The following is a 19,669-nucleotide window of genomic DNA, read 5'->3' as shown; positions in this document are numbered from 1 at the left end:
AATGAATTTGTCCACAGTGTCAGAGCCGCATTTGGTGACGTGGGGCTGCAAAAGCCTGAGCTGAATTACACTAGGGACACACTGTGCTAGTTCTAATACAGCTCACAAGTGCTGGGCCATGGGTGTGATATTTCTGCAGGCTAGTGTCCCCTTTCAGGAGTCTGAAGCCCGAGTCCCACCGTGCAGGGGGGCCCCTGTGGCATGGAGGTCCCAGGCAATTGCTCTGCTAACCACCCTTAACACCGGCCCTGCACTTGCAACCCCCCAAAACCCATCCCATACCCCCTGGGGTTGTGACCTCCCGGCTGAGACACACTGATGTAGCTGAATTGATGTACCCCCTCGAAGACCTCTATGTACCTGCAGGGAATGCATACCCGTGGCTGAGAACCACTGGCTGGATCTCTGTTGTGCAAACGGTCCCTTTGGCAGCTCTCAGGCCCGCAGGGTGGGCAGAGAGACTTCTTCTCACACCCTTCCCTCGAATGATGTCACAAAAGGGGTGGGAGTTCATAAGACTGCTAAAAAAGGGCCTTTGAGCATGCTGGGAAGTGATTTTACAACCACATATAACTTTTTAAAAATGTCTTTTCCCAGACCCTGCCTCTCCTCCTCAACTAAGCAGAGGGTTACCTGTTCCTCAGGGACTATTTCCATATGAAGTTGTATCAAAGCTCTAAGTCATGGCATTCTTTCCGACAAAACTTGGTAATCAAAATAGATCCAAAGATGTATGCAGACATTTGCAACCTCACTGCTGCATGAATGTGATCTGTGGCCTTAAATACCACAGGCACAGGTATACAATTATTGTTGTTTGCTGCAAGGTGCTTCACAAACATAAAAGCCTTGGGCCAAAATGCTCCCAAACTAAAGCACACAAGTCAAGCAGTCAAAAATCAAGCATGCCAAACATCACGGTTGTTCTGGTTGGCAGTGTTAATTTACCACACTTAGTAAATGTAGCCTAGGTCATTGTAAGGTGTTATCCAGGTATTGTAGCTGTGTGTGCGCTAGAGGCAAGCTTTACTTTGGGAGCTGCTGACTAGTGCTTGATCTAATCTTACTACTGGCAGCAGCAGCGGTGCTGTATTCCAGGAGTGCCTACAGGCCCCAAACCCAGATGGGGCCCCATGATACTGTCACAGAGCATTTTGCATTTCGCAGGACACTAGTGTGAGTAAAACTTTGCATTCTTTTCATTACTAGCAGATTTCCTTTGGCTTTGGTACATGACAAACCCAAGGGGCATTTCAGCGCTGGCTCGCTCCCCGCCGCAGACTCTGAAATTGCTGCTCCCTCCGGAAAGTTCACTCAAATGCTAAGTGTTACACCCTCTTCTGGCGCTGAGGCTAAGGGGGAACCTTCCAGCTCGTCCCCTTCACCCAGGGAAAGGCCCCACAGGCTGAACTCAGAGGCGATGCTGAGTGGTTAGGTTGCCCCATGGAAGAGAGCCTGGCACTTTCAGGCTGTCACATGGCATCTGCTGTGGGGAATGGGGACAGGGTGATCACCGTTGGGGATGGGAGAGGCGTGAGTGTGACAGCCCCGAGCAAATCACGGTGCTCTGCACAGGTTGGCCTCTCCAGCGCAGGTGCCGCTGGTGCCAGTGCCTGACGGGGGCGTTTGGGGGTTCTGGGCTGGCTGTCAGAGAGAGATGTTATTGTTGTACTGTAACGAGTCTGATTAACATGCTCCTTACACTTTCTCTTAGTTTCCTGGGCTCCTAGCAACAGCAGACAAAGGGGTGGGATTGTCCTGGGCTCCACGGGACATGGGGCAGCCTTTGATCTGCCACCATTACAGTCAGACAGACCGACAGACACACAGACACAAGCCGGCACACTAGAAAGCCAGCAGCAACCTGAACATCTCTGTTTAAACCGGTCCAGCTGCCTCACACCATAGCTCTCCTCCTGCCCCTAGAGTGGCCAGGCAAAGAAATGTGCTGTTGGTACCAAGCCCGCATGGGAGCGGGGTGGCCTAAGAGCCCTGCCACTAACTCCTGGGCTCCTGAAACAGATTTGCCAGAGACTCTGGCTTGCAGGGACCCATCAGTCCCAGACTCCAGTAACTCGGCCCTTTCCCCTGTGGAGGCAGCCTCTCTCTCAAGCTGGCATCTTCACATCAGTGGGGATGAATTAGTGTGCAGGACAGTTCTGTTGCAGAGCCTGGAGCCCCGGGCTTCTCAACCCATGGGGCATCACCCAAAATTGGATCCCCAAAATGTGTCAAAGGGTTGCATGGGAGACCTGGGGAGGTTGGGTCCAGTCCCTGAGGGTGGGTTGGAGGCTTACTGGGACCTCTCAGAGCCCGCCCTGCATTCACACCATAAAGGCAGCTCCTGAGGGGCTGGCTGGGCTCAGCTCCAGGCCTTGTAACCTTGTGCACAGGGTCGCAGGGCTGCTCGGGTCTGGCCCAACTGCCCCTGTAATGCTGCCAGGGGCTGAGTGCACCACATTTGAGTGAGTGGGGCTGTGAGCCTCATGTGCCAGATGGCCAGGCCAGGCCAAACCTCAGCAGCCCTGCAGATTACAACACCTCGAATGGGGACAGGAGCCCTGGGATCTGCTGCTGGGGTACACAGGGTGTATTTATTTCGTACTTATCACCTTCATGTGGTGATTAGAAAGTGTGGGTGAGAAATGGTTAGTAAGCCAGATGGTTTCTCACTCAAGCTATTTCCTGGTTTGCCACAGGCCATCAGAGTTTGACAAATGGGCCCTGAGGCCACAGAGGTTGCGACTCACTGCTCTAGACTTTGCCCAGGAAGGGTCTTGCTGCTCATCCTGGCCCAGAAGGGGAGCCAAGGCAGTGCCAAGCCCACCTGCCCTCTTGCCCCAAGGCCTTCTGCTTTCCGCAGGTTGGCACCAGTCCTCAGTGAACAGGCAAGCGCAGGTGCTGGCCAGCCGGCCAGGGTGTGTAGCTGCCAGTCTTTGAATTCTTGGGGAGCGGGGGTGTCCCTTGTTCTGAGTGTCACACACACACAATTATTCAGCCTTGACTAGCAAAAAAGGCGTCTGGTCTTTGCCTACCCAGGGAGGACGCTCTACTAAAAACCGGGCTCCTCCCAATCCAACTAACCTCGCGCTAAGTCACATCTGGGGGCTACCGCTTCCGTCTGTCCCTTGAAAAGCAACTCACTCTCCCTGCCCCCTTTCAGTGCAGCCTGGCTCCGGAATTACCCCTTGGCTGGGCTCCAGGCCCAGCTCTCTGACTTCACAAACTCCCCCGCTGGCCAGTCCTGAACCGGTCCCTGCCCCCATTAGACCAGCCCGCAGGCCAGACGTGGCCATTGGATTCGTTTGCTTTCCGGCTTGTCCCCATCAGCCCTATGGGTGCACGAGGCCCATGTGCTCCGGGGGGCGGGGGACACAGAACCAAACCGGAGCTGGGGCTCCAGGCTCCGAACAGCTGGTTTTGTGCCCGGCCCCTAAAACGCTGGAGCGAGTCTTGGGCAGGCTGGGAAGCAGCCTGGCGGCGGCGGGTGCGGGGCAGAGCCCGAGCTGTGCAGCGATGGGATGGGCCGGACACAACGCGAGGTGTCTGGCCAGGCTGGGGCCGCCCAGCCTGTTCCTGGCGTCTCAGTTCCCCCGGCCCCGTTGCGGCGCGGCCCGGGCGGAGAGCTCAGATCCGAAGGCGTTTGGGTTGGTTGCTCCGCTCCAGGGACTGTCCAGGGTGAGCCCCGCGCAAAGCGGCGTTCAAAGGCCGAACACGCCGGCGCGGGCCCCGCTGCGTTAGCCCGGGCGGCGAAGGGGCGCTGCTCCGGATTCGAGGCGCGGAGCTCTGGGCAGGGGAAAGCGGCGTCGCTGACGCGCGTTAAAGCTCTGCCAGGTTCCGCGGCGGGATCCCGAGCCCGGGCCGGGCTTGGGGGGGGGGGGTCACTGCCGGGCGGCCCCTGGCGCAGAGGCCCGCTGGGGCTGTGCCGGGGGAGGGACCCAGCCGCTGCTTTCTTAGAAGCGGTCAAAAAAAATCCCTGCCCATGTCAATCGGCGGCTTGGGAGAAGCAGCGTCGGGAACACCTGGCGAGCTGCTTCCCCCTCGCCGCCTGCGCTCCCCGGCCCGCAGCCTCTGGCAAACGCCCTGCTCGTTGCTAGGATGTGAGCGGTGCGCGGCGGCAGCCAGGCGCTACCCTGCACCGGAAAGTCACCGCTGTCCCGGTTTGCCCGGGTCCCCTTTACGCCGGAGCGCTGCGAGAGGGGCTGAGAGGCGCTTTGGGTGTCAGCGCGGTGCCCGGGGAACGACTCGGTCCCTCCCCCCTAATTCCAACGTGCAAAGCTCCCGGGGGGTTGCTGGGGCAGGGCTGCGGTTCCAGCCCCCAGCCCAAGCGCTCTGCAGCTACAAACCCATTAGGTGCCCTTTACTGGCATTAATATGCACCAAATCCCGCTGCTCATCTTACGGTCTGTTTTGTTTCATCACTTGCCTCCCGAGCGCGAGGCAGAGAGAAAGGGAAAAAAACCGGAAACCACTTAACGCTTCCCAAAGTGAAGTGAAATCAAAGCGCATTTTCTATAAGGAGAAAGCCCCTTACAAAGCGAAGTGGGAGCCGGATTTTCCTGTCGGGGGAACCGAAGCCGCAGAACCGCGGCCGGCAGCAGTCGGTGGGCACCAGTCTCTTCTCACCGGGAAGAGATGGAAAAATTTGCAGCGTTGAGTTCTCTGGAAAGGTGGCATGAAATGAAGTTACTAAACCGAGCAGCTGCAGTGCAAGCGGCTGGGGGCGAAGCAGCCGCGGCTGGGCCGCGGGGTTGGCCGAAGAAGTTGGGGGGAGCGCCTGGGAGCGATGTACGCGCGGGGGCTAGAGGCGGCGGCGGGCGGGGGGTGTTTCCAAACGCCCCGGCCTGGCTCACCCGAGCCCGCCGCCAGCCGGGCTCCCCGGGCACCGCGCTTAGTGCCCGCGCGCAGCGAGAGGCGCCTCCGTGCAGCAAAATGAGGTTGTCACCGATTGTCATTAAGCCTCCAGTAAAACAGAGAAGCCATTAGTTTGATCTCCCCCTCCCCCCAGGCGAGGTGTTAAGGGACTAAAACAATCTGCACCGCACGGGTCCTATTGAGATTAATGAAAAAATTATGCAAACCGATAAAAAAAGATCTCTCGTTTTCATTTTCCTGGGCCAGGGCTTTGCAGCCCGCCTCGCACTGCACCTGATGATTTATTCAAGCAATCTGCGCGGCTAAGCGCCGCTGTCCGCCGCGCCGGCTTGTCCCCGCTCATTGTCTAAGTAATTGTGTCTCATTAGTTTGGCTAATGGTGCAATAGTATTACCCGGAATGGGCTCACCCGAGAATTCATAACGGGGTGGGGGGGGCAAGGGGCTGCTCCGCGGCCTCGAGGCAGGTAGTCTGTAATTAATCAGATTAGCCTCCAGCGCCCGGCGCGGTGATAGACCGGCCCGCACCAAGGAGGGGCGGGAATCCCGCCGGGCAGCGGCCTTTGCTCTTCGGCCCAACCCAGCGCCGCCCCTCTCCGCAGGGGGCGCGATTAGCGCGGGGCAGCTGGACGAGGCTTTGCTCGGGCTCTGCCCCGCGGGCTGCAGCTCTGCGGGCCCCCTGCGGCTCTGCCTAGCCCCCGCCCCCGGTCCGGTGCGCCGCGGGGCTGCAGCCATTGCAGAGCGGCCGGGCAGCGGGGGGGTGTTAGCGGGAAAAGGGCGAGTCTGCATGGAGCGGGGAGTGTCAGAGCCAGGGGCTCAGAGCCAGGAGAGGGACCAGCCACTAGCTCCCCCTCCCCTGGCCTGGCTCGATCACCCCAGCCAGTGCCCTGGCCTGCAGCTCCCTCTCGCCTGGCTCTATCACCTCCCAGCCAGTGCCCTGGCCTGGCTCGATCACCCCAGCCAGTGCCCTGGCCTGCAGCTCCCCCTTCCCTGGCCTGGCTCTATCACCCCAGCCAGTGCCCTGGCCTGCAGCTCCCCCTCCCCTGGCCTGGCTCTATCACCTCCCAGCCAGTGCCCTGGCCTGCCTGGCTCTATCACCCCAGCCAGTGCCCTGGCCTGCAGCTCCCCTCCCTGGCCTGGCTCTATCACCTCCCAGCCAGTGCCCTGGCCTGGCTCGATCACCAGCCAGTGCCTGGCCTGCAGCTCCCTCCTGGCCTGGCTCGATCACCCCAGCCAATGCCCTGGCCTGCAGCTCCCCCTTCCCTGGCCTGGCTCTATCACCTCCCAGCCAGTGCCCTGGCCTGCAGCTCCCTCTCCCCTGGCCTGGCTCTATCACCCCAGCCAGTGCCCTGGCCTGCAGCTCCCCCTCCCCTGGCCTGGCTCTATCACCTCCCAGCCAGTGCCCTGGCCTGGCTCGATCACCCCAGCCAGTGCCCTGGCCTGCAGCTCCCCCTCCCCTGGCCTGGCTCTCTCACCTCCCAGCCAGTGCCCTGGCCTGCAGCTCCCTCTCCCCTGGCCTGGCTCTATCACCTCCCAGCCAGTGCCCTAGCCTGCAGTTGCCGGTTCTGGCCTGGCTCTATTGCCCCAGATGTTGCCTTCCCCTGGACTGGCTCTATCACCTCCCAGCCAGCGCCCAGGCCTTGCACTTTACCATCCCCAGCCAGCTCGCCACCCGCAGCTCCCCAAGCGTCTGGACTGGCCCTGTCACCCCAGGCAGCTCCCGGGCCCTGCAGGACAGGGGCCTGTGTCACTGGCAGGTTTCTGTGTCCCTTCATCTGCCCAGGGCCAGGCTCTTTCCCTCCAGCCTGCCCCACTCGCCCCCTCTCTTAGGGGCAGGGGCAGGGAGGTCGCTGTGGTTTTGTCGCCTCCCTCCCTAAGCAGGTCGGGCTTGATCCCTCCCCGGCTGCCTGCAGAACAGCAGCCCCGGCACCTGCAGCCCCTTTCCGCGCGCACCGGGGCTTGTTCTGCAGCGATTCCAGCCCCGGGCTCCAGCCACTGCCCGTGTCTCCGGCCCAGCGGGGGAGGGGATGGGGAGCCCCGGTACCCTGCGCCCAGCCCGGCTTGTGCCCCGGCTTAGCCAGGCGGGTTCGGTCCATGGCGGCCCAGGCCGCCCCAAGCCCGGAGAAGTGGCCCGAGCCGCGGGGCTGGCCGGGGACGAGCCCGGCCGCCAGGAGGGTTTGGGGAGGAGCCAGAGGCAGCCCCGGTGCAGAGCGCGGAGCCCCGCGGCTGCACCGAGCCGGGGCTGGGCCCTAGGAGCACCGGGCGCCCCAGCGCTCCCCCGGCCAGCAGCTCCCGGGCTGGGCCCGCGGCGCTCCGGGAGCAGCCGGGTTACTTCCCCCCGGCCCGGCCAAGGATCGCAGCGCGGCGGCTGGGGGCTGAGCCGGCTCCGGGGGCCTTTGGGCTCCCTGGGCCCGGCAGGATTGGGGGGGGGGGCAGCGTGTCCCCAGCAGGGCGCCGCCCTGGGGCTGCTCCCGCTTCCGGGCTGCAGCGCCCCAGATCCCCCCGGATCGCAGGGAGGCGGGGCGCCCGGAGAGCGGACTGGGCTGGGTCTGGCATTTCCGCCTCTGGCCGCTGCTCCGGCCCGGCCCTTTCCAGCCACCGGCTCAGGCGCCCCCTCCCTGGGCACGGGCTGGGGGCTGAAGCGATCGGAGCCGCTCCCCGGCCGGGCTTTGCACCGCCCCGAGACAGTCGCTTAAACACCAACACCGCATTAAAAACATGTTTCGGGGGTGGGGGGAGCTTCCCAGTCCCAGGGAAGGGCAAAGCCCCGAGCATCTGGGAGGAAAACGCAGCGGTGCCCGCCCGCTCCAGCAGTAAACGGGCGATGGAGGCGGTGAAAAATGAATCTAAAAACAACTGTTTTCTATTTACAAATTTAAATAAACAGAACAGCCTTCCCCGCGGGGTTTGTCTAAGTGCAGCAGCCTTGCTGCTGTGTAGGTCATGAAAAGGGTGGTGCAGAGTTTAAAACTTCCCATTCTGGTAATTTCTTAAAGAACAGTCGTTCATGGTCCGAACACAAAGGCTCATGATTTAATGAGGAACAGAAACAAAATCTCTGATTGTTGGTGTTTCAAACTTCATTGGAGTCCTCTGGCAACCACAAGTTGATCCTCTGCAGCTTCAATACCCTTTAGCCGTCGATATAAGAGTACATGCTGAATAGAGAACAATGGCTGGTTGTTATGTTTATTTACCCTTACTACAAGCTGGGTTAACCTCTTCAAAACAGCTTTGCTAAGCCCGTTAACCACACGGCCCATATGACCTGTAGCGGTATCTCTAATGTGATGCAAATCTGACTCGAGACCATATGCACAAGTTCTGCTGCACTGTGTCTTCGAAAACTCGACACGTTTATTGCCGTCCAACCCATCCCGTTCTGTACGTTTCCAGGAGGAAATGGTCTGAATAGCAACCACTTAAAAAAAAGAAATCAGGAGTCTCGCATGATGGTATATTCATTTTTTAATGACTGTTGTACATTTATAGGAGGGGGAGAAGCCCACACAGATATTAAATGATTTTCATAACAATTTCAACTATTTAATAAAAACAGCAAGAAGTCCGGTGGCACCTTAAAGATAATGAATGAATGAATGAATGAATTAATTATCTTTAAGGTGTCACCTATTTAATAATTATGCATGAGTTTGCCCTACGAAAGAGGACTTCTACTCTGCCGCAGATATCATGGGGGCGGGGAAAAGCCCAGACAAAACAGAAGCATTTGACCTGATTTTTGTTTCATTTGTTATTTTAGAAAAGCTTGTTTTCATCACAGCCCGGATGTTGCTGCTATCCCCAGTGAAGTCATAAACCTGTCTTTGTAATCGTTATTGTGATGTCAGACACCCAGCAATATGACTTCACTCCAGGATCCAGGAGGACGAGCACACTGGGCTGCACTGGAGCGAGCACTAATTTAAATCATACATAGTCGTGGTAATTAGCACGTCTGGCAAGAAAAATTATGTCAGATTTGCAGAAATGTAAATGGAGTTCTGCTTAACTCTGATGTATTTACATTTTCCCAAAGTCGTTCTTTAAAACTGCTTCTCTGCCCACATGGTGAGAGCTTCATTTAACAGATCATTTTTTCTTGATGGCTGTGGCAAGCGTAACAATGTTCTGTGCCTGCTTCAGTAATGGCATGTCTATCATACTTCCATGGAAAGTAAAGGCTCCCTGGAAAACAGAAAATACAAACTTCATGAAAGAACCTTTACAATGATAGGTTATTTTGGTCTTTGTTTGTTTTTTTTACATCCATCTGTAAAACAAGGAACATTAGATTCCACATGAATCAAACTGATTCTTCTTGTATAGCCTTCAGAAAGAGCCAAACTAAAGGAAAGGGGGTGGGGGAGGAGAGGCGGGGAGTTCAATGTTAAAAGGAGGAGGAAAAAAACCACACTTGATCACACTGTGTGGGAAAGAGCGTGTGTATTTAACTCCCAATCTGAAAAACAGGCAGAGAGCAGAAACGATTCACATAGTGGGACAGGTGAATTTTAGGGCATGCTGCCGATTAGCACAGACAATATGTATTGACATGGGAAAATAGCCCTTACCAGCTCTAAAAGAAGTGGAAGCTTGGTACAAGAAGATAAACTAACAGCACAGGATTGGGAGCCTTTTATAGAAGAGCTCAGACCATCCTCGCTCATCACACAAAAGTGAGCTGGAACAGCTAAGGGCCTTAGTCTACATTCAGCAAGGCTCCAGATTAGATGATTTCTAACTAATTATAGCATCCTACTAGTAATTCTTTCTCCCGCTATGACAAATAGTGATACCAACACCTAGTCCCCTTCACTTTTCATTTCACAAAGTGCAACGTAACAATACTGTGCTCAGGTATCACATTTTTCCATACGTAGAACACAGAGCTAGTTACAAGTGTGGAGAGGCATGATTACCCTTTGGGGAAACTGAAATAGACGTCTTGGCCCCTAGACTTTTTGGGGGAAATCTCTTCCAGTTAGAGCTCCACAGGTAAGATCCTTAGTTTTCAGGGCCTCGGGCTGCCGTTCCAGAGCTGCTGGCATTGCTCCTTTCTCCTCTTCCTCCTTCCCATATGGCTAGCAGATTATGTCCATGTTTGGAGAATGGATTTCTAACAATATGGAGCATGCTGTATTTGACTCTTGTGCACTATTGGAGAATTTACCAGACTATGTTCTGCACAGGATTGACCAAGAGTGTCTGAACAGTGACTATCCCAGAGTCAGAGCAGATTTTTGAGTAACTTTTCATTTTTATCAGTACTTAGCTCCTTACACTCAGGGCCGGCTTTAGGCCAGTTCCACCAATTCCCCCGAATCGGACCCCGCGCCCAGTGGCAGAGCTGCTGGGGCGTGGGACAAGTGGCCGAGAATTCCTTCCCTGGCTAGAGGCTCCTTTTTAATTTTTACTCACCCGGCAGTGCTCTGGGTCTTCGGCAGCAGGTCCTTCAATGCCACCGAAGACCCGGAGCGAGTGAAGGACCCACCGCCAAAGACTCGGACTGCTGCCCGGTGAGTACAAGCCCCACGTTTTTTTACCTTTTTTGGGGGGGGGGTCATCCCTGCCGGGGCTCTGTCGAAACTGTTCGAATCGGGCCCCGTGCTTCCTAAAGCTGGCCCTGCTTACACTTAGTGTTAATATGAGATGAACAAGCTGTAGTTACATCTCAACTAAAAGAAACCTTGTATTAAAGAGCCCCAACCCTGACCCCACCCCCAATTTTGGATGTTTTAATCTCCTTTTCATTTTATTAAACCCATCAGTAAATTCTAACATTTTGTGATGAAGAAATAGGATTTTGAAGCTAAACAGCTTTGCAGCAAGACAGCCCCAAGTGATATTGCAGGACTCCTGCTTCCTGCATTTGTCAAAGGCACTTCTGACATTTTTTTTGGTACATAGACAAAACAAGCTAGCAGGATTATTATTTCTACCTTTTACAATGGCCAAAAGTGAGCTGGGCATTTCACGCAACAAATTAAAGGCTGTAGCCTCTTCCCTGAAGATCTTACATATAAAACGCTGGTCCTGCGTTGTGTAGTGGGCGGCGTGTGTGTGTGTGTTGCTGCTGCATGCACTTGGAGTCCCACTGAAATCAATATAGGACCATGAACTCATTTTAGATTTGACTAATGAGAGCAACACCAGGGAGGGGATAGAGTGAGGAAAGACATTTCTGTCTGGTTGTGTTTGGGGGAGGCCAGGGGAGTTGAGAGTGAAACAAACTAATGCTTATTATTTTCTAGATACAATATACAGACTGAAAATGAAAATTGAGAAATCCAGCAAGCCAAATGATAACATCTAGCATTTTCCAAAAGCGATTATGGAAATGCATTGTTCCAGTGGATCCCAGCCTCGTACCTTTAACTCATTCAAGCAATATTGAATTAAATATCTCATCAAATTAGGGCATAACACTGCAAAATTTCATCCTTGGACACAGTCACTTATATAGTTTATTATCATTCTATATGTTGACAACTAATTTTTGAACGATTAATCCAATTATTCTATTCTATTCAGGGTTTCATATCCTGTACATTATCCTTGAATTTTAGCAGGATTTGGTGAATAATGGGTTGATGGTGAGGACATCATCATTCAAATCAAGCAGAAATTCAGATGAAAAATGCTTCAAAAATGTCTACAAATTGCCTAGAACTCTGTAGGCCTTATGTAAATAATACATGATCTTCCTATTAACAACACTGCAGTCATTTACAGCTTCATTATTAGCTATTTTAAAAAGAACATACTTAGATAACCATAACTTAGGTTTGTCAACTGTTGAAAGCAAGAATTGGAAATGAAGCAAACATTTAAAGATTTATAGTTTATTATTTAACTACTTGTTCAGCATAATGCTATGGAGTGGTCGAGGTACTAATTTATGCAAAACCTATTTTTGTTAACTGAAAGCTTATCTTACAACGGTATCTATTTTGCTATAAGGGGTCAGTTTAATAATAGTTTGGAAAAAAGTCAGTATTCCAAAGATTAATTTGCATGTAGCGTAACAGTGATAACTGGATTTATATTATGTGTTCTTTTAGAAGGGACCAATTTAGTAAACAGCACACTTGCCCTGTTATCACTAAAATAATAGGTTAGAGGTTTAAAGAGGGAAAACAAGAAAATAGCCCAGATGCACATGAAAACAGGAAGACAGCTTTCGGTGGGCTGTCCTCTCAATGTGCATAGATAACTTTGATAGATATCAATCAGAATTCTACACATACATCCAGAGGAAAATGTCTGTTTTTCCAACACGAAGCAGGAGCAGAAGCAAGCTGGTTTATTTGTTTATTCACTCTGAGGTTTAATTCCTTCCTGCTAATTTGCAATAGTGAGCTAAAGTCCGGAAAAAGCAACCAGTTTGAATATATTCTATTCACCGTAGCTCTTTCCACCTCCAGTTTTCTGCAGACGGGCAATACCAGTAATTATGGTATTACCCTACATTAGCCTTTCTAATTCCACTAGATGGAATTTGCTTTTTTTTTTTAAGTCTGTTTATTTCCCTTCATATTAAGATAAAGACAACAATATTTTTTTTAATAAAAAACACTTACTTCAGTGAAGTTACACTAGGGATACATTTAGTCCCAGATCTGAATCTCCTTACTGGCAAACATTCCTAATAAGCTCACATTTCTAGCCTGTACTTAGTTTTCTAGTTGTTAAAATGCTCTATCAGAATGCAATTCTTAATCAAAATTTTAGCAAGAATTGAAATATCCTTAAATGATTGGTGACAAGTGAGGCTTCAGATTGCTCGTGTTCTACGATACATTCCACACCCTCGACAGAGCCAGAATAAGCCATTCAGTCTTTCCCCAGTGTCTGGGTGAAATAAGTTTGTAATTTTTAGCATAAATAGATTCCAAAAGGTCACTTGGTGATAGTGCTGGGGAAACCTTTAAGGTTTGGAGATTCAGTGTAGATGTCTCTTGGAATGTGAGCATTTCTCAGTCTTTTCCCCTTCAATAGCCTTTGGAGTCCTCACTTTCTCTGCATCCCTCTGATAGCATCCCCTAGTCCCTTACTCTCTCTCTTTCCATAAGCCTCTGTCCTCTCCTTTCCTGCAACACTATGCTTGCTATAGTTGTGTGATGGGTTACAACCACAGGCTTTTTGAGGAGTGGGTGGGACACTGGGAGCCTAAGAACTATTATATAGTTTTGTTTAAACAATTCATACAGATGAGACGCCAGTTCTAGGCACAAGGAACTCAAGCCGTATGGTGACTTTCTGTGGAGATTTCAGGTGTTTTTTTTCATATTCAGTGCACACAGTCTTAAAAATTCAGGGCCTAATTCTCCTCTCACACCTGTGAAGATAATGGAGTTACAGTGGGTAAAACTGATCAGAGAGGAGAAACAGGCCTTCAGGTGCATGCTTATAAAATGCATACCTGTACACAGGGGTGAAAGTAATTTACAGGATTTACCGGTACTGCCAGAGTCCTGAGGGGTGTGTGGCCTCATCCGGAAAAGGCGTGGCCTCAACCAGAAGAGGTGGGGCCTCTCAAGATTTAAAGGCCCTGGGGCACCGGCTGTGGCTGGGAGTCCCAAGGCCTTTAAATCAACCCAAGGCTCCCAGCTTCAAATTAAAGGGCCCGGGGCTCCGGCCGCCGTGGAGCTCCAGGCCCTTTAAATCCCCACCACAGCTCCAGCTGGGATTTAAAGGGCTCGGGGCTCCCATGGGGGAGCTCTGAGCCCTTTAAATTCCGGCTCCAGCCTGGCCGCTGAAGCTGCGGGTGGGATTTAGGAGCTCTGAGCCTTTTAAATCCCGACCCCAGCCCGTCCGCCGGAGCTGCGGGCAGGATTTAAAGGGTGTGGAGCTCCCTGCTGCTGCGGGGAGCCCAGAGTCCTTTTAATCCTGGCCGTGGAAGCCTGTGCTGTCTGGCACGGCGTACTGGCTCTTGCCGGTATTCTGTACCGGACTGTACCAGCTTACTTTCACCTCTGCCTGTACATCTCTTGCACTTTGTTAGGGACAGAACTACAGCTATGTTGGGCAGGCTTACGACTGCTATCTCATCCCTGGTGAGCATGGTGATTATTGATGAATAACTCAAGGTCCCTAGCCTGAAAGGATTACAATGCAACGGCCAGACTGCATGTTTTAACACTGTCCCGAATGCAATGATTGCAACCGTTGGTGGCCTTTACATGGGCTGTGTGAGAAGAGGGAGAAGGATGAAGTGACTCCTGACTCCTTCCTCCTACTGAACACCCAGGCAAGGGCCAGTCACAGTCTCGCCCTACATATGTTCAGAATTCCTGCACACATCACAACAGGGACCTTGGACTCTCCACAAGATCACAGAAACAAGGGCCTAAAAAAGTGAGCCCAACTGCACGTAAGGCAAACACGTGATACAATTTCAGTTCCAGTGTGCAGAGAAAGTCTATTGTTTTCTTTCAGGATGTAAATCATCCTCTTTCTCTTTTTTCCTATTTCTAAGCAGATAACAGACATTTTCTGCTTGCTTTCACAAGCGTGGCAGCTTTTCTGTTTCCATACTTGTGCAATCTTTCTAGTTTTTATTGTTCTCCCTTAGTCCCTGTTTATAAATTTCCTCTTTTTTAAAAACATTTTTCCATTGGAAATACACTAAAATGTTCACCTTCCTTCTCTGAAATTAACTGCCATGTCCTTACTGGTCAAAACTGGTGATGTTACACTTCCATTTTATTTATAAGAAAATGTCCCACCATGGGTGGTGCTATTTTGGCACTACACCCAACACATGCCTGATCCAACACTTTCATTTGCCGATTGGCCGTACCATGTACTAGACTTGCTCACATCACCACTCTTCTGGGCCCACTGGGAAGAGTCTGTATGCAGTGTAAAGAAGTGCTGTGAAACATAGTTTTGTCAGCTCCAAAGTCTTTTGGGTGTGGAGCTAGGGAAGCAACGACGCTGGCAGGTCTGACATGGGATTTTCCAACTGGCAAGCTGGGAATGCAACACAGACTATTCCTGCTCCCAGCATCAGAACTGGTGTCTGGGTCGGAACTGGTTGGTGGTGTGCTACTTTTCTGCCAATCACAGAACATCACTGACTCCCCATTCAGGCACTTTAGCTAGGCTGATTTAGGGCCTGACCCTCTAAGGTGCTGAGAGCCAGCTGCAAAGGCCGGGCATCCTCAATTCTCATTGACTTCCATGGTATTTGAGGACACTTAACGTCTCCTTGGATTGGGCTCTCTGCAAAATGGCTCACTTCCTTGGCTCACTCCCACTTCTTCGTCTCCTTTTCCTCAGCTCTACCTGCTCTATAACCTGGGATTCATCCCAGGATTTCCTGATTATCCAAACCTCACTTTTGGAGAGTTGATGTGATTCTTTTATCAGAAGTGATATTTAATAACATCTGTGGAAAGCAGAAAGTGTCTAAAGCTTCAGTAAAGTAGTTCCCAGAATATTTCAAATAAATCTTACACTGGAATAGGGGGAAGGAAAATAACAAAAAGGAAAAAAAAACGAAAACCAAGACAAAACAGAAAAGGAGGGTCATTCTGCCACGGTCAGATCATGAATGACTGTGAAATGATGAAAGCACCATGATCTGCACATCATAAACAAATATCCTATTTCTTTCCAGAGTATTTAAACATGGGTATATTTTACAGGATTATCCAAAAGTCTTGTGGCCAGACGTAGGAGAAATGTGGTTGGCTACAGATTTTAGGTAGGGTCATATGACCTTTTTGGACTTTCTTTTACTATGTCCATTTCAAACAATACAGCATACATTCCATTTTCATTACCAAAACCTCTCATTAGAGTAACAACATTTTTAATGTTCTCAAGGTGTGTTGTTACAAAGAATGGGACTCGATCTGCACCCAGCAGCTTCTACCACGTCAAAGCTGCAGGAGCGCCTCATCCTGCCTGGGTTGACCAGCTGTGAAAGCAGATCTTGGGGGAGGGGTAGCATGTGTTCCCCTTCCCAAAGGTGGAGTCTCTGACTCCGCTCAGCCTGAGTGCCATATGTGGCATTCAGGCTCTGGGAAATGTCAGGGAGCACAGTATAGGCAGCTCTTCCTTGATGTCCCACTCACGGGGAATGGAGATGGTTTGTCCCTAACAGACTAACAGCTGGGGAAAGACTGCATGGCCCTCCACGTCTCAAAGATATTTCCCTTGCTGACAGGTCTATAACAGAACTCAGACAGAGAGAGAAGGGGGGCAACTTGGCTACTCCCCTCCCTCCCTGCCTACTGGAGCTGCACAGAGGTTGACCTAATTGTTAAGTCCTCTGCGGCTCCAGCTGTAGGAGGGATGGACAAGGTTATTGATACATACAGGGCTGCGTGGGTGGGAACAGGGAGATTATTTAGGTGGCGTCCCTGTCTCCTGAGAAGCTCCACAAATCATGTCTGCAAAGCAGGTATATCCCCCTCCTCACATCCTTATACCTCAGGCCAGTGTTCCTCGACTGCAATGGGAATAGCCTATGCTACAGAGCCTGTTGGAGCTTATGTGCCCCATCCTACTCTGTAAACTGGGCCTACTTTTGGGCTCAATGAATTTATAGTGAAATTTTATATTCTCTCAAATAGATAAAATGTTTTAAAAAACAACAGTAATTTATGTGTCAAGTGTGCAGGGGCGAGTGAGATGCTAGTGGATCTACAACACTAGCCCAAAGTGACTTGGAGGATGGAGTGCAAGGTACACTCAGCAGGTACCAAGGGGAAACAAAGCTGGAAAGGACTTTTTAAAAAGAGAGACCTGTTCTCAGAGGAGACCAACAAAAATGACAAGGTTTGGAAAATAAGGCCTGTGAAAAAAAGAATTGAGCATGGTGAGTCTAAAATAATACAGAGACAAAAGAGACAGACTACGAATAGGCAGAGGGATATTATAAAGAGGACAGAGAGCAATTTATTCTCCTACTTGCTGTCAAAACAAAAAGGAACAAAATGTTTGCAGCAGGGGGACAATTTAAATGACATTTTAGGAAAAACTAATGGAATAAAGCGTCAAGACGCAGTGGAGTTGCCATTGGAGATATTCAGGACTAAACTTTACAACACATCAGTTTGACATAAGTTTGGGTTTATGTTTGTTCTTATCAGGACAGAGGACCCATCTCATTATGCCATTCATGGAGACATAGACCTGAGTTGATATCAGTGGTTTCTAAAAAAGAATAATGTACAATTGGTAGGCCATTCTACAGGCAGTCTAGTGGGACACTATGACCGTCTGTGGTTTTTGAACACTGGTACAGTGGCTTCTGGATATTCTGTCCCAACATGATGTCATCCTCAAAGGTTTCTTTAACTTGTGACAAATGAAATATATGGAGCAGCATAAAGAGATCCAGTATTGGTCCATTGCGTTCCAAGACTAAAAGATTTCCTGATAGAAGACTTTAGTGTTTTGCTCTTGGGGAAGTGAAGGTTTTCTGCTCTATCACAATAGCATCTAAAAAGTTTCACCCTATGGAATACTTTGATTTGGTAAATAGCTTGGTAAATTCAGATTTCCACCTCACGGAAACATCATAAAAATTTCTTACTGTCATAAATACTCATCATTTTTTGCATGTTAGTTTGACTGGACTCAGAGTGGATTGCCATTCTGTTGAGAGCAAATCTGTATCTGGAGGGGACAAAAATCCTTTGTGGTTCAGTTTCAATCAATTTAGCTTCTTGAGATCCTAGAGCAACTTTGGAAAATAACTGTGAGTTGGACCTATTTTTGGCATGGAAAATAAAACCAGTCAGGGAGATACTGGGTCTGGTAATCAATGCTTACCTTAAGGAGGATATTAAAATGCTACCTTCCATCCAACAAGTCTTCATTAGACCTCTGCTCAAGAAATCCTATCTTGGACTTTGACCTTGTTAATTATTCCTGGCCTCTAAACTGCTGTTTTTACGAGGTTATTGAGAAGGTAGTGCAGGACAGTTCTCATATAATCTGGAGTCTTCAGGTTTCCTTGATCCCTCTCAAACAACTGGGTATAGTATAGAGACTACAATGGACTTGGTGGCCTTTCTTAGTGATGGTATCCACGCTGACTCCTTTAAATATGCCAGCAATCTTAGATATAATTGACCGTAATGTTTTGTTGACTTGACTATGGCAGGGATGGACAGAATTGCATGCGAGTGGTTCCATTCTCCCCTCCACCCCTGCCTTTTTTTTTTCCCCAGAAAGATCCCAGAAGGTGATATTGTTGCACAATTGCTCATGCACACTGAGACCCCTCATACAGTATGTGGTATTCTAAAGGGGTTTATTCTCTCAATTCTCTTGTTCTACATGTACCCCTGTTAAGATAATGAAACAATTTGGGCAAAATGATTTAGTTGGGGTTGGTCCTATTTGAGCAGGGGGTTGGACTAGATGACTCCTGAGGTCTCTTCAAACCCTAATCTTCTATGATTCTAAGACTATCAGTATTCAGACAACTTGCAGCTCTGTGTGTCTTTCATTTAACCCAGATAGTGTGGTATTTTATTTCCTTTTACCTAACTGAGACAAGAGATTGAGGCTTGGAAGAATGTGATTTACTACTAATACTCCCTGAGCTCTGAGAGCATATGGCTTAGGTGGCCAGTAGTTCTTTTTTCATCTGCATTTGATCTTTTCATGATCATCCATGCCTTTGTGACCACCCATCTGGATTACTGTAATGCTCTCGATATGAGGGATGCTACTGAAAACCGCTCTCAAGCTATGGCAGGTACAGAACATGGAGATCTGCTTTCCTAAGCTGTAGCAAGCATATTACACATCAGCTCCAAATATTGTACTGGCTTTCTCTCTGGTTACAAATGAAATTCAAGTTGTTTCTATTGATCATCAAAGTCCTAAATTGTGTTTTGGGAACCAGCTTCCTGAAAAACTGCCTTTTCCACTATCTACTGTCTTGATCACTATTCAGCAGATGAGCTCTGGCTAATAGTCTCTAGGTTTGATGTCCTCTTTGTCTCTTCTGTAAGGTATTTTGTGCAAAGGCTTCAATCCCAATGGAGTTAGGGGATAGGTCTTTGACAAAAACTTGTAGAAAAACTAAATCTGGCTTCTGGCCTGTCTAGTTGGGAAAAAATTGCTCTGTACCACATGGAAAAAACTATCCACATGCAATAGAAAACAAAATAATATTTTTTTGTGTGTGTGTACAGCATGGTCTGAGCCACCATGTCAGAGATGTAAACTCTTTCAGGAATACCCTGCTATGAACCAGGTCAAGTGGGACTCAGGTATGGGGCATTACTGGGTCCTGCTGAGTAAGGTCTTGGCATAAGGATAGAGGGAGTCTTATATGAACTCTGCACACCAAGACCACTTTGGCCAGTTCAGGGTAACTAGGATGAAAGCAGTTTTGTGACCTTCAGTTTTCTTTAGGATCCTCCAATGAGTGGAAGAAGAGAAAATTGCAAGCCAGGGGAAAGTTCCAAGAAATGCTGCCTAAAGGGGAACACCTGGTACTGCATTTTGTTGGAAATGGGTATATGATGGGGACTCCCCAATTCTTGCTGAAAGGCTTCTGCCTTTAGGACAATTCTTCTAGAATACTCTTTTCTTGCTTTAGCCAGTCTGCTGTACAGTAAGGTGACCTGGAACCAATATGGCCTAAGTAAGAGGATGATGACCTCTACTCAAATGAACAAAAAAAAAAAAAGGAGCAGACTTCCCTAGTAGCTTTGTTTTTCATGGTCTAGGTCAGGGGTGGGCAAACTTTTTGGGGCGAGGGCCACATCTGGGTGAGGAAATTGTATTCAGGGCCAGGGCATGGGGGGTGGAGTGCG

General features: G+C 50.1%; 1 protein-coding gene across 2 annotated transcripts in view; it reads right to left on the bottom strand.

Annotated features, from left to right (window-relative positions):
- Window positions 1-8,332: 8,332 nt before the first annotated feature.
- Window positions 8,333-19,669, bottom strand: part of CLYBL (citramalyl-CoA lyase) — a 247,583-nt gene continuing 236,246 nt past the window's right edge. For both annotated transcript variants that reach the window (XM_039532103.1, XM_039532109.1), the window contains exon 8: window positions 8,333-9,062. In XM_039532103.1, the coding sequence (XP_039388037.1) occupies window positions 8,967-9,062 (96 nt within the window). In that variant the 3' untranslated portion in view covers window positions 8,333-8,966. The remainder of the gene's footprint in view (window positions 9,063-19,669) is intronic.

Source organism: Mauremys reevesii, linkage group 1 (assembly GCF_016161935.1).
Source record: "Mauremys reevesii isolate NIE-2019 linkage group 1, ASM1616193v1, whole genome shotgun sequence".
In the NCBI taxonomy this organism is placed as follows: Eukaryota; Metazoa; Chordata; order Testudines; family Geoemydidae; genus Mauremys; species Mauremys reevesii.
Note: the sequence above shows the minus strand (reverse complement) of the source record. Positions and strands in the feature narration are given on the sequence as shown.